Genomic DNA, 14,826 nt, shown 5'->3' with positions numbered 1-14,826 from the left:
AAGTTAGGTAACTTTCCAAAGTTCACACATGTAGGCAGTTGCAGAACCAGAATTCAAACCCAGTTCCATCTGACTCCAGAGTCGTTTCTGACACTGGTCTACTTTCTGTCTCAGTAAGTTTAGAAGTCAGGGAACTGGAAGGAACAACAACAAAATAAACCTGACTTAATGCCAAGATAATTGCTGACAAGATACATCTCATTCCTACTCCATGTTTAATGTCAATTTTTATATCTTGGGTAAGGGAGCCTATTATAAAGCTATTTGCTCAAGGTTATCCTCCTCCTACCCCGCCCCCATCATCAGATGATTTTTATTTATAGCTATGCTTAAACATCATGGGCAACAATCAGACTTGCTGTATATTGAATTTGCCATCTGAGCAAAGATTCTTTCTCAAAGCATATTTGCTTTATTTACTTTCTGGTGTTTGCCAATAAATTAAAAAGACAATTCTTTTTGGTTTGCTTTAAATTTTTTGTTCCAAATATTCTTCAGCTCTAGAATTTAGTCAGTGAGGTCAAATTAGTCAAGTCCAGATAAGTCAAACTTAATTTTTCTTTTTATGTCCATTAGATATTTTGAGTTCTACAGAATATACAAACATTCTGGATTTCTTCTAAAGAAAAATATATCCTGATTTAGTTCTGTATTGTTTACGATCATGTATGCTTTACTTCACTGTCTGATGCTAAGAGCTTCCTAGAATTCATTCCTTAAGGAGTTAAGTCATGGCATTTAATTATTTGGCAGGATGTTTTAAGTACATATAATTATTATATCTTCCCTCCATTTTGTGATGGTGGTGAGCCAAGTAATCTGCATCAAGAGAAAATAAATAACACCTACATTAATGCTACCAACAAGGAGCTCACAGTACTTTGGAAAAACTCATTATAATTTTAGCACATAGTGGGTGTTCAATACTTCATCATCTACCAAACTAACATCACCACACCCTTTCCAGGTAAGAGAATCTAGGCAGGCCAAGTGTGGTGGCTCACGCCTGTAATCCCAGCACTTTGGGAGGCTGAGGCAGGTGGATCACCTGAGGTCAGGAGTTTGAGAACAGCCTGGCCAACATGGTGAAACCCTGTCTCTACTAAAAACACAAAAATTAGCCAGGCATGGTGGCGGGCTCCTGTAATCCCAGCTACTTGGGAGGCTGAGGCAGGAGATTTGCTTGAACCCGGGAGGTAGAGGTTGCAGTGAGCCGAGATTGTGCCACTGCACTCCAGCCTGGGCGACAGAGTGAGACTCCGGCAAAAAACAAAACAAAACAAAAAACAATCTAGGCAAAGAGAAATTATGTTGATTCTGTTCCTTAAGTCAGACCTTGGAAGGTCAACTGCATGACTGTGACTGAGACTTTGTACTTGGGAGTAAGCGGTTTTAAATCCTGACCAATATCTCGGGCAAGTCCCTTCTCTTTTCTGAGTGCCCGTCTGCTTCTTGCCCTATTAGACATTTCTCACATAGGTTCATGGCAATGGTAAAGAATAAGATTAGACAGCACACTGGGTATGGCTTTATAATCACGGGCATTAAGTGATGATTTTTTTTCCTTATTCATTCCATTTAGTCTTAACTCTTCCCTTCTATTGTTTGGGGATGTTAACTGCAAAGCAGGGACAGAATTTGGGCTAAAGTGTCTTTTTCCCAATCTGGTAAATTAAGTATGTGGTAAGACTTCTGGAAGAGTAGATCTGAGGTACTTTCTTTTGTGCACACTAATAGGAGGTGTGAAGGGAAAGCAGAATTGCAATTTCCAGCCTAGGGAGGCCAAGCCAGTCGGCCTCGCCAAACAGGTTGTCTTGGATAAAGAAGGATTTTCAGTCCTGCTATTGGCTGATGGGACCTCCAGTGCCTTCTTCAGCCTGTTGGTGGGGATGACGCCCTCAGAGTCGCAGACTGAGCACTCTCCTCCCAAGCATCGCTGAGCACTTGGGTGTGGAAGGGTTGCCTGATACTGAGGGTGGGGCGCCTGGAAGATAGGCGATCAGGTTCAGCTCTTGCCTTGCCCTTTATGGTTAAATGTTCTTTGGAAAGCTTCTATATCTCTCAAATCCTGGGGGCATTATGATCTTTCTTCTGCCTATCCTAAACCATCTTCAGCCAGTACTGTTGGGAGAATACAAGCTCCAGCGCAGGGTCCCTGGTCCGTCTGGATGACCCCTCTGGTTCTGGCACATAGCTGGCGTTCTATGGAACCAGGTATTTATCTAAAAGCAGGGACAGTGGAATATGAAAACGTTTTGCAAACTCCAAAGCGATTCATAACCAGACAGAGGTCCAATCCTAGGGTATACGAGCTCTCTTTTAAGCACGGATCACAGCTGCTTCTAACGCCACCGAGACGCGGTCAGGACAGGTGCATCCATCTTCTCTGGGCTTCCCCTCTTAAAAGTAGGCCAGGGCGCGCAGCGGTTGAGGGTTTCTCATTCCCAGGGGGGAATCAAACTTGGAGGAAAGCAACCACGGGCGAGGAGCTAGGCGCGTGGAAGCGAGCCGCGGTCCGAGGCTCAAAGAAAAGCCCAAACCTCGCCCCCGCCATCGCGCCGGACTAGACACCTAAGTCCGGGGACAGGTATGTGCTGGGGAAGTCAGGTGCACTGCACGGCACTCCCCCGGTAGGTACACGCTCCTCCACCTACGAGTGACCTAATTACAAGGTGCCAGCCGCGCCCAGAGGTGGAGGTAGTTAATCCAAGCGGCCACTCGCTGCCCGTTCCTGCCCCCAAAGATGAGGGAAACCCACACGTTTACAGCGCCGCTGCACCCCGCATGAGCCATGGGGTCGCAATTCTCGTTTCCGTGATCGGGCTGCCAGACCCCAGGTGAGGAGCTGAGTTCATCACCAGAGCAGTCTTCCCATGGGAACCAGTTCCAGGCCGCCAGTAGCCCCGGTTTCCACCCGGTCTGCGCCTGCGCGCTGTCCAAGTCCTCTCCTCTCAGGGTTTAGCGCTAAGGGATTAGTCCAGTTCGCCGCTGTGCGCACTGCGCATGCTCCAGCTCCATCCTTCCCTTCCCCCACCACCCCGCCCTCCGGGAGCCACGCCCAAAAAGTCAAGGCGCCTCAGTTACCAACCGGCTACGTCGCGCCTGCGCTTTGACCCCCCGTTTGCGCCCCAACTCCGGTCGTGCGGCCGCCCGGGGTGGGCTCTGCAGTTGCGCAGCTTGCTCCCCGGCCCTTTTCCCCTCCGCTCCCCGCCGCCTCCTGACGCCGGGCGTGACGTCACCACGCCCGGCGGCCGCCATTACAGAGAGCCGAGCTCTGGAGCCTCAGCGAGCGGAGGAGGAGGCGCAGCGGCCGACGGCCGAGTACTGCGGTGAGAGCCAGCGGGCCAGCGCCAGCCTCAAAAGCCGCCAGAAGTACAGGAGGAACCGGCGGCGGCGTGTGCGTGTGGCCCGTGTGCGGGCGGCGGCGCGGGAGCAGCGCGGAGCGGCAGCCGGCTGGGGCGGGTGGCATCATGGACGAGAAGGTGTTCACCAAGGAGCTGGACCAGTGGATCGAGCAGCTGAACGAGTGCAAGCAGCTGTCCGAGTCCCAGGTCAAGAGCCTCTGCGAGAAGGTGAGCTGTACTACGGCTGCGGACAGCTGCCGCGGGACCAAGCCCGCCAAGGAAAAGGCGGCCGTGAGGAGGGTGCAACATGGCGGAGGCCTCCGGCCCGGGTCCCCCGAGCCTCCGAGACCGGCGCCCATCCCGGCCGGCGGCGGCTTCCGAGCGACCCGGCGCCCCCTGCCTCCCGCGCAGGGATTGGTTGTCGCCGCCACCGCCGCCTAAAATGGCGCCGTTCACCCGACTCCTGGGTTTTTGAGTCTCCCGGCCTTGGCGCCAGACGAGGTGGCAGGGGGAGCGGACACCCTGTGGGTCAGCGTCGTGGACGGTTTTGAGGGTGAGCTGGCTTGGATTCTGCGGCTTGGGAATGGAGCCTGGGCCTCTACGGTGGGCTGAGTAAGAGTCTTTCCGCTTGTACCTAGGCCTAGTTAGGTCCAAAGCTGCCCAGAGGGTCCCCACAGGCAGTCTTGTTAGACCATATCCCAGAACATATCTAAAGGTCACACAACTTTAGTACCCCTTGGTGGCTTGTATTAAACTCACTAAGCGATCTTCTCCAGAAACCAAGGTAAGGGGTGTCTTTAAGAATTTAAAAATTATTCTCTTAACCTAATTTCTACGAAGGTCATGGTGGTAGGTATAAGATAGGAGTTTAACTTATTTTTCATAGTTGGAAGAAATCGGGAATTTGGTGAGTCATACTACATAAGGAGCTTTTGGATTGGAAATCAAGTGTCACTTGAATCTATCATTTATATGCTGACTCAAAGCCTTCTCTAAGCTTAACACACTTGGCATTTTGCCATTTATTTTTAAAATGAACAACATAAAATGGAAGAGCGGTAAATTTTGTATCTTTGTTGCAAAAGTTACTTCATAGTATTTCGTGACTGCCGGTAGTAGTAGTAATAACTGTCGACTGAGATTGTATTCCAGACATTGTGCTTAGTGTTTAAATAATGTCTCACACTGAAAATAGAATGTTGTAGTCCACTTAACCCTAAACTTTATATCAGCTAATTCCGTTTTGTTTTCCCCTAGGGATTGGGGAAACAGGTAGCTAATTTAGCTATTAGCTGTGTGTTGTATTTTTAAATTCTTGTAACTCAGTTTTCTAAAGTACACAAAATGCTGATCTCTGCTGTGAACATTTTAGCTTCCCTTTTCAAAATTAACTTGCAGCATGTCGCTTTAGTACGGAATGGTGGAGTATCATATTAGCATTTTGTATTCGTGAAAAGAATCAATGGAAAACTATTACCCTGATCTGTTTGTGGTTTGATGTGAAAATTAGGTTCATGAGTTTGATGTATATGTTTTCAAGACAGGCTTTTTTAGAAGCCATGTTGTGAATAATTGGAATTTAAGTAAGTCAAATTTAGATTTATTTCTCCCAAGCCTGAACAGAACTACTACTAGTGGATGAGGTGGTACATCATTTGTTGGAGATGGCTTTTAATGGTAGCGATGTATTAAATCTCCTGTTTCTTTGCCCTCTCACATCAAATGAGGTTGGTGTTTATTTTGAAGGTTTAAAATTGGCCTTTCAAAATGAATGTATATTGCCAGGTCTTAATTTCTAGGTACTATACATATACCGATTTTTGGAACTCAGTGCATTATATGACTTTTAAGTCAATAGTTGGCCAGTTGACTAGTCTTTTGAAGAAAACATGGAAAGGAGGGAGGTAATGACGTAACTGAAAGACTGGACTGCGAGTTAGATTTGGACATGAATCCTTCCGCTCCTACTTGAGTAATTGGGACAGACTTTGGGACAACCACTTAACTTGGTCCTTGTTTTCCTGTCTATAAATTAAAATGTGTTCTGAGATTATACAGTCAATTCCGTTTTAAATTAGTGTGTTTAATATTGAACACCTATTGAATATCCAAGATTGCATACTCTTTTGAGGGAAATGAAAAGCAATGAAGAATAAGTATGCTTATTGTCAAGGAGTTATAAATCTAGTTGGAAAGAAAAGCATGGTATGAAAAGGTGTGGGAGATGGAGCATGGAAGTAGAGGGTTGGTGCTGGAAACTGTTGTAGAAGATAAGATATATCATACTGGATGCTAAAGTGGGGTGAGTGAAGCTAGTGCATCTAATATTGCTTTCCACATCTTTGTAAAACTAAGATGTAGTGAGGTAAATCTCCATTGCTTGCTCTGCTTACGCAAATTTTAGTTCTGAGTGCCAAAAAAGATGGAAATAATATTTGAGAGTAGGTGTTTTATATAAAAGTTTCCATGGAATGGATCCGTTTTGGTGGATGTCATTACACAACCTTCATACTGTTTATAACTGGTATTTCAACTTTGAGGATGATATTAAACTTCCAAACTAAATTAATTTGAAGACAGTTTTTTTGAGTATGTGGAATCCATGAACTGATATTTTTTGTACAAGTCTTTCTAATAAAACAAAAGCTGTCTTTCACTGTTAATGTTTGTGTGCCAATGGCATCTGTGGGTGAAAGCTACATATGTGCTCTTTGGTGTGATTGCCTTCTAAAGAGTAATTTTGAAAATTTGAGGGCTAATTTTTTTCATTAGTCTATAATAATAGTATTTTTTTGAGAAAAAAGATACTTGTTTGATAATAGTTGATAAGTTTTTCAATCATAAGAAGGAATGATAATGTAAAAGCCTTCCTTCTACCCACCTAAAGATGCCTGATTTGAAGGGGAAATATTTAAATAGTAAAGCTGTATACCATAAGAGGTCATTGTTATTAAAAAATCCTGAGGCCATTATTTTGTTATCCCATTGACAATTAACAGTGTTATGTGTTCAAAACTGAGAAAATCTAAGTATGCATTTATAGACAAGGGTGAACATGGTTTTTAAATTACTGACTAGCTAAAAAGAATTTTAAGATGTGATTAAGGTTTATATAAAAGCCAAGGTTGTAGTGTATCGTATATTTTGTCATATTGAGGATCATAATTTGTTGATAGTTTAATAATTTGGTGTGCAGTTTTGTCTCAGGCTCAGTTCTATAGTCAGCATTATATCAGTATGACTGGCCTGGTATGTTTCAATCTACAGATTGAAAGGACTGAATAGTATCAACTTGTTTTTGCATTGACTACAGTAAACTTTTATCATGTGACTTCAGCTTTGGTTTAGTGTGGGTATGATTCTTGGCTTTGTGCTTAACAAACATGTGGAGAACGTTGTTTGATAGCCAGACCTTTTTTGTTTTTTTTTTTTTTTTCCAAAGAAGTTCTTTACCTAGGTATGCTGTTTTCCATTGCTCTGCAAGCACTATAAATAAAGTGTAGTCATTAGTCATTAAAATGTTAGTTTTAACATTTGTTACGTGAGTATGGAAATAACAAACTGCTTGCTTCTAATTAGATGAGCTGAAAAATATTTGACCAAGATGACATTCTTATATGAAGTGGGTAATATATTGGTGTATGTATGTACATTTCATTTTAAAGGCTGTTTGGCTCATTTACCTAGAAGTGATTTGAATGTTGAGGACAAACAGGTGAGGGAATCTTGTTACAGAACATTATTTTTATCATACTTTTATAAGATAGTTATTGTTCTCAGTTTCAGATACAAACCAAAGACTCAGAAAGGTAAAGTGACTCGACTAAAGGGGCTAAAAGTGAGATTGCCAAGGCTTGTGGATTCTAAGCCTGATGTTCTCGTATTGCTTCACATATCCCCTTCTCTTTTCAGAGGTACTGTTAATAGTGAAAGATGTAGGTGAATTGGGGCCAAGCTAAATTGGGAAGTCAACACTTTCGTAAAATGAAACTTTTTTTTTTTTTTGAGACAAGATCTTACTCTGTCGCCCAGTCTGGAGTACAGTGGTGCAATCTTGGCTCACTGCAACCTCCACCTCCCAGGTTCAAGCAGTTCTCTTGCCTCAGCCTCCCTAGTAGCTGGAATTACAGGCACCCGCCACTGTGCCCAGCTGTTTTGTATTTTTAGTAGAGATGGGATTTCACCACGTTGGCCAGGATAGTCTCGAACTCCTGACCTTCAGTGATCCACCTGCCTCAGCCTCCCAAAGGGCTGGGATTACAGGATTGAGCCAACACTCCCGGCCAAAACATTATTCAAAACATTATTTTTATTTTCATTGCTTGAAAGTTTCCTGTTCATGTTACGTACTGTTGTCCCACTTTGTCCTGGAAAGAGTAATTATTATTCAGTTTTGGATGTAGCTGACAACATTTGCCCCTCAAATAAGATTGGTGAGATGAAAACCCTAGATAATTTCCCTTGTATTCACAGTATAAATCATGATCCAGAGACTGAGCTCTAAACTATTCTAATAAAGTATAACTGACTTTTTATATTGTTCATTGCAGCTGAAAAATGCCTCTTTTCAGCAGGGCGAGGTGGCTCACATGCCTGTAATCCCAGCACTTTGGGAGGCCGAGGCAGGTGGATCACGAGGTCAGACAGAGACCAATCCTGGCTAACACGGTGAAACCCCATCTCTACTTAAAAATACAAAAAATTAGCCGGGCGTGGTGGCACGCAACTGTAGTCCCAGCTACTCGGGAGGCTGAGGCAGGAGAATTGCTTGAACCCGGAGTCAGAGGTTGCAGTGAGCCAAGATTGCGCCACTGCACTCCAGCCTGGGCGACAGAGGGAGAACCCCCCCACACACACACATGCAAAAGCCTCTTTTCATCCTCTTAGCTTCCACAGTCAAATGTCATGCATGTGTGTATTTGTTTCCTGGTCTCCTAGGCAGGAAACTGTAATGCATCTAGTTTGGAGTTGACTTCATGAGGAAACAGAAAAGGTGAACATTCCCACTATTCAGAAACAGGTTCCCCAACCCTCCCTACGTTCTCCATTGGGGCCAGAATTGTATGTTTTCACAAAATTGGCAGTAAGGCTAAGTTGAAGCTTGTGTACTGTAGAAAGAATGAAGGGACCCTTCAGGAGTATGTGGGATAACATTTGTATTACCAGTCTGGTGTGGCCCTGTTTTATGACAGCAAATATGTTCCCTATCTCATGGTGAGTCAGGTTTGTCAGAGTTACCTGTGAGATATCCTTTGCTTAGTTTGGAAGGGGTGAGTTAGGAAAACTAAGAGACTGGGTTTGGTGGGGTCTTACCAGGCTACTGAGGAGAGAGGCAAAGTTATATGCAATAGGGAGACACTATTTACTCTTTCTACTTTGACCCATTTATCTTATATCATTATCGTCCTTGCCTGAAAAAGCTGTCAACCTCCACTCATACACAAACAGATCTGAATTGGATGAGAACTATGAAGGAGGAAGATTTTTGTTTTTGTATGTGTGTGGGTTTTTTTTTTTTTTTTTTTTTTGAGATAGTCTCACGGTCACCCAGGCTGGAGTGCAGTGGTGTGATCTCGGCTCACTGCAACCTCTGCCTCCCAAGTTCAAGCAGTTCTCCTGCCTCAGCCTCCCACATAGTTGGGATTATAGGTGTGTGCCACCACGCCCAGCTAATTTTTGTATTTTTAGTGGAGAGTCTGGTTTTACCATGTTGGCCATGCTGGTCTTGAATTCCTTACCTCAAGTGATCCACCCGCCTCAGCCTCCCAAAGTGCTGGGATTACAGGCATGAGTCTCTGCACCCAGCTAACTGCTTAATTTCTTCACAGTGCAGTATTATTGCCTGTTTATTTATTGGTCTGTTGTGGATTGTGGTTTAGAATGGATGAACAAGGCAGTGGCGCAGATATGTGTATATCTGAATCTGGGCATTTTTTAAACTAAACATGACCAGTTGGCCAGTCCCTCTTCCACCCTGTGTTGCCACTTCTGCCTTAGTTTAGTCACATAGTTACTACTACAGATGGAGATTTTTACCCTGCTGGTGTTGGGGCTGGAAGAAGGTTGCAAACCTTTGTGCTAGATTGGGACCAGGAGTAGAATGGGAGACAAGCAGTAGCATGTGTTTACCTGGCCAAAGGCATGCCAAGTGTAGTTCACAGGGGTTATGGAGTGTCAGTGATGCTATCGTGTGACAGTGTACATTTGTTTTTGGAACCAATATTTAATAAACCTTCATTGATGCATTATTGTCTCTACTGAACTTTGTCTAAAAAGTACTACCTTATTCTTGTGTATAAGGATTTCTTAGTTTGGTTTTGCTCTAATTAATAGCACAGTTTTGGATTAGTCAGAAGATTGACTTTGTAGTTAATTCCAGATAGGGAATGTTTTAGAATGCTTGTGCCGGCGGTGGTCAAGTAACTTATTTTTCTGCCGCTCATCATCTGTAAATGAGCAATAATGCCCACTATCTCTTTCTTTTGGCTGGCTTTACTTAATAAAATAGGCTTAAGGAATGATTTCGGATGGGGTAGAATTCTAGTAATGAAATCAACCTTAAAGACCCATCTACGCTGGTGGGGCACAGTGGCTCACGCCTGTAATCCCGCCACTTCGGGAGGCTGTGGCAGGTGGATCACGAGGTCAGGAGATGGAGCCCATCCTGGCTAACACGGTGAAACCCCGTCTCTACTAAAAATACAAAAATTTTAGCCAGTCATGGTGGCGGGCGCCTGTAGTCCCAGCTACTCGGGAGGCTGAAGCAGGAGAATCGCTTGAACCTGGGAGGCGGAGGTTGCAGTGAGCCAAGAAACTACATATATAGCAGCATTTCTCAGTTGTATAAGTAGATTAAAACTTTTTTTTTTCTATGCAGGAATGATTGGGAATGTTTAATTCATTCACATATGTAGGTTAGTTGGTAAAGATTGAGTTTAGACTGTTGTGCATATGAGACATAGGGCTTTAAGGATCTTTCCTTTTGGTCAGAGGCAAAGGTGATTATATTGCAGAAACAGACAGGAAAACTCACAAATTTTATATTTTTCTTTCATTACAATTTTAGAATTATCCCTCATTGCCAACATTTTTCTTTTATTTAGGTCCTAAGCCTTAGAGCCAAACAGAAAATCCTAGTTACTAGAGTATTACCTGGAGGGTTAAACTTTTAAAGTACAACCATACTGATTTTAATCAAAGAAGATTGAAATGTTTCATCAGATATTAGCAGTATCTGTTCAGTGTAATTAATGAAAGACAAGTAGTCATGACATATTGGTCAGTGGTGGACTGCATATGATGGTGGTCCTATAAAATTATAATGGAGCTGAAAAATTCCTATCACCTAGTGACCTTGTAATGTCATAGTGTAACACTTTATGTTGTTTATGTTTAGTTATACAAATACTTCACATTATGTTAACAGTTGCCTACAGCATTCAGTACAGTAAATGCTGTACAAGTTTGTAGTCTAGGAGCAATAGGCTATCCAATAGCCTAGGTTCGTAGTAGTCTATACTATCTAGATTTGTGTAAGAACACTCTGATGTTCACACAACAACTAAATCATTTGATGTATCCCTGTGGTTAAGCAACACATGGTTAGTATGAAGAATGTTTTGATAGTTGAAGGAAATTAACTCAAGACTTACTTGCTTCCAGGGCTAGTAATGTGTTCTACATCATGTATCACCCCACCCCTCAAACTGCTAGCCCTATATACCAACTTACCACAAACCTTGGATTTTTTTGCACCATTATCAAAATGACATATCAAATCAACCGTTCGTCTTGATGTAAAAACAGTATGAGACAAAATGAAATTCTCTTGGAATATTGAAAAAAAATTTTTTTGCCTGTGAATTTAGTAATTTTACTTCTTAAGAGTTTTCAAATGATTTCAGTTCTTAAACTGAAAAGTGAAATTCAAAAATTAATTGCATTTTTTCCAGTTTTTCTTCTATGTCTTTATATTGGTGGAACTGTCCAGCTATATGGTAAGGATATGAAATGTTAAATTTACTTGAGCTAGAGTTACAATGAACATTAGAATTAATAATCAGACTTTTTTTTTTTTTTTGAGAGAAGGAGTTTTGCTCTTGTTGCCTAGGCTGGAGTGCAATGGCACAATCTTGGCTCACCACAACCTCCACCTCCCGGATTCAAGCGATTCTCCTGCCCCAGCTTCCCGGGTAACTGGATTACAGGCATGCACCATCATGCCCGGCTAATTTTTGTATTAGTAGTAGAGACGGGGTTTCTCCGTGTTGGTCAGGCTGGTCTCGAACTCCCGACCTCAGGTGATCCGCCCACCTCGGCCTCCCAAAGTGCTGGAATTACAGGCATGAGCCATCTCGCCCGGCCAATAATCAGACTTTTAGTAGTAAAATCACTTTCAAAAATGGAGATTCCTTTGTCAAATAGAACTATTAGTAGTACTAAGATTGTAAAGAGGTTATTTGTGTCTGATTTTGAGTTTGATCCTACAGAGAAGACACGTTAGGCCAGCATTGACATTTTCCATCAAGGGCAGAATTGATGATACAAAAACTTGATTTCTGTCTAAGCATGGTGACTCATACCTGTAATCCCGGTGCTTTGGGAGGCAGAGGCTGGAAGCTCACTGGAGACTAGGAGTTTGAGACCAGCTTGGGCAATGTAGTGAGACTACTGTTTCTACAAAACAAAAAATAGGTTTCTTTAGTTAAGTATAGATCATTGATCTGTGATGAATCTGAACGCTTTTTCCTCAGTATAGATCTTGGGGTTCTTCTGTGTTTGACTACCTTCTTTTGAAGGAAACCACCTTTTTTTTTTTTTTTTTTTTTTTTTTTGAGACAGTCTCACACTGTCGCCCAGGCTGCAATGTACAATCTCAGCCCACTGCAACCTCCGCTTCCTGGGTTCAAGCGATTCTCCGGCTTCAGCCTCCTGAGTAGTTGGCATTATAGGCATGCACCACCATGCCCAGCTAATTTTTGTATTTTTAGTGGGGAGCGGGGGGTTTCTCCGTGTTGGCCAGGCTGGTCTCAAACGCCTGACCTCAAGCGATCCACGCACCTTGGCCTCCCAATTACAGGCATGAGCCACTGTGCCCAGCCGAAACCACTTTTAATATATTATACCTTTAGAATATTAGTTATATCATGATTCCTTTCATGTAACTAACAACAAAAGTGAATATTAACCCCAAATATTGGAACTAGTATTTTGAAGCAAGTTATTTCTTGGTATACTTGAGTGCCAGAATTGGTACTGCTATGTGATTAACTGTTTTTGAGACTGAGAAAACATTTTGCTGGACATCTGATGAAATTATCTTAAAAACAGTGCTTGAGTGTTTTCCCTGGAATATAGTGGCAAGAGTACTCTGTTGTCCATCAGAGCCACTTGCTGCTCTCAGATGGCCTTGCTGTTGAATGGCATAATATGATTTTGTTGGAGTACCCAAGTCCTAAGACTTGAAGAATAAGGGTTATTATCTCAGTCTCATCTTTTCTCTGAGATAGCATTTGTTCAAGAAATGTTACCTGTTTTCAATGGTGAAGGGAGTGAGAGTCTGTTTAGGAGTTACTGTATACATTAAACATTGGTGACCAGCTTTTAAAGAATTAGAGGCTAGGCCTAGTGACTTACACCTATAATCCCACCACCTTGGGAGGCCAAGGCAGGAGGATATCTTGAGCCCGGGAGTTCCAGACCAGCCTAGGGAACGTAGTGTGAGACCTTGTCTCTACAAAAAAATTTTTACTTTTTAATTTTAATTTTTATTTTTTGAGATGGAGTTTTGCTCTGTCACCCAGGCTGGAGTGCAGCGGCATGATCTTGGCTCACTGCAACCTCCATCTCCTGGGTTCAAGTGATTCTCCTGCCTCAGGCTCCTGAGTAGCTGGGACCGCAGGCGAGGGCTACCATGCCCAGAATAATTTAAAGTTAATGTCATAATGTTAACGATGCAGGGTTTTTTTTTTTTTTTGAGACGGAGTCTTGCTCTGTCGCCCAGGCTGGAATGCAGTGGCCGGATCTCAGCTCACTGCAAGCTCCGCCTCCCGGGTTTACGCCATTCTCCTGCCTCAGCCTCCCGAGTAGCTGGGACTACAGGCGCCCGCCACCTTGCCCGGCTAGTTTTTTGTATTTTTTAGTAGAGACGGGGTTTCACCGGGTTAGCCAGGATGGTCTCGATGTGCTGACCTCGTGATCCGCCTGTCTCGGCCTCCCAAAGTGCTGGGATTACAGGCTTGAGCTACCGCGCCCGGCCAACGATGCAGGTTTAAGATGCTGATATAAAAAGAAGCTTGAGTAGTTGTCGTGTAATCCTAGGATTTAAGTATAGATTTTAAGATGAAAAACTCTTAGAAAATGGGGAGATGTGATAACTTTTCTTAACACTTGTAGGAGAAAAATTACAAAGCGAAAATGGGCATAGAAAATTTCTGGCTATGTATTTAAAAAAATAAGAGAAAATGCCAAAAAGTTACTTAAAATAACAGTTTGAAATAGTTTATACACATACTTAAGAACATCATCTAGCTCTTAATGATTAGATGTTCAAAAATATACACGGACAACTTGTATAAGAGGAGAAATAACTGATGGTAAATAAACATGGAATAAAAAGTTTGTACTCAGAAATGAAAAATGCCAATTAAATTAGTGAGATCACCTTTTATATCCGAAATAACTGAGAATGAGTATATTCTTTCATTTATTTACTGTATAACAAATTGGCATAATTGAGTTTTATAGTACATATGAAACAAAAAAAAAAGTTAATGCTATTTTGCCCCATAATCCCACAATTAAAGCTTTTTGAAAGGAAATAATTCAAATGAGCAATAATACTGTACATGTATAGGTTTATTTAGAAGGGCATTATGTAGTTTTAAAAAAATCACTTGTGGCCGGGCGCGGTGGCTCACGCCTGTAATCCCAGCACTTTGGGAGGCCGAGGCGGGCGGATCACAAGGTCAGGAGATCGAGACCACGGTGAAACCTCGTCTCTACTAAAAATACAAAAAAAAATTAGCCGGGCGCGGTTGTGGGCGCCTGTAGTCCCAGCTACTCGGGAGGCTGAGGCAGGAGAATGGCGGGAACCCGGGAGGCGGAGCTTGCAGTGAGCTGAGATCCGGCCACTGCACTCCAGCCTGGGCGACAGAGCGAGACTCCGTCTCAAAAAAAAAAAAAAAATCACTATAGGCCAGGCGCGGTGGCTCAAGCCTGTAATCCCAGCACTTTGGGAGGCCGAGACGGGCGGATCACAAGGTCAGGAGATCGAGACCATCCTGGCTAACCCGGTGAAACCCCGTCTCTACTAAAAAATACAAAAAACTAGCCGGGCGAGGTGGCGGGCGCCTGTAGTCCCAGCTACTCGGGAGGCTGAGGCAGGAGAATGGCGTGAACCCGGGAGGCGGAGCTTGCAGTGAGCTGAGATCCGGCCACTGCACTCCAGCCTGGGCGACAGAGCGAGACTCCGTCTCAAAAA

General features: G+C 43.3%; 1 protein-coding gene across 3 annotated transcripts in view; it reads left to right on the top strand.

Annotated features, from left to right (window-relative positions):
- Positions 1-678: 678 nt before the first annotated feature.
- Positions 679-14,826, top strand: part of PPP2CA (protein phosphatase 2 catalytic subunit alpha) — a 32,866-nt gene continuing 18,718 nt past the window's right edge. Inside the window, exons 1-2 of one of the 3 annotated variants that reach the window (XM_025387829.1) lie at positions 679-3,301; positions 3,437-3,572. In XM_025387829.1, the coding sequence (XP_025243614.1) occupies positions 3,471-3,572 (102 nt within the window). In that variant the 5' untranslated portion in view covers positions 679-3,301; positions 3,437-3,470. Of the gene's footprint in view, positions 3,580-3,783; positions 4,129-9,933; positions 9,946-14,826 lie in introns of those variants that run through there. The other 2 variants (XM_025387830.1, XM_025387831.1) reach the window with 2 other exon arrangements.

The sequence above is a fragment of the Theropithecus gelada genome, chromosome 6 (genome assembly GCF_003255815.1).
Source record: "Theropithecus gelada isolate Dixy chromosome 6, Tgel_1.0, whole genome shotgun sequence".
Taxonomy (NCBI): Eukaryota; Metazoa; Chordata; class Mammalia; order Primates; family Cercopithecidae; genus Theropithecus; species Theropithecus gelada.
The sequence above is the reverse complement of the archived record's forward strand: the minus strand, read 5'-3'. Positions and strand labels throughout refer to the sequence as shown.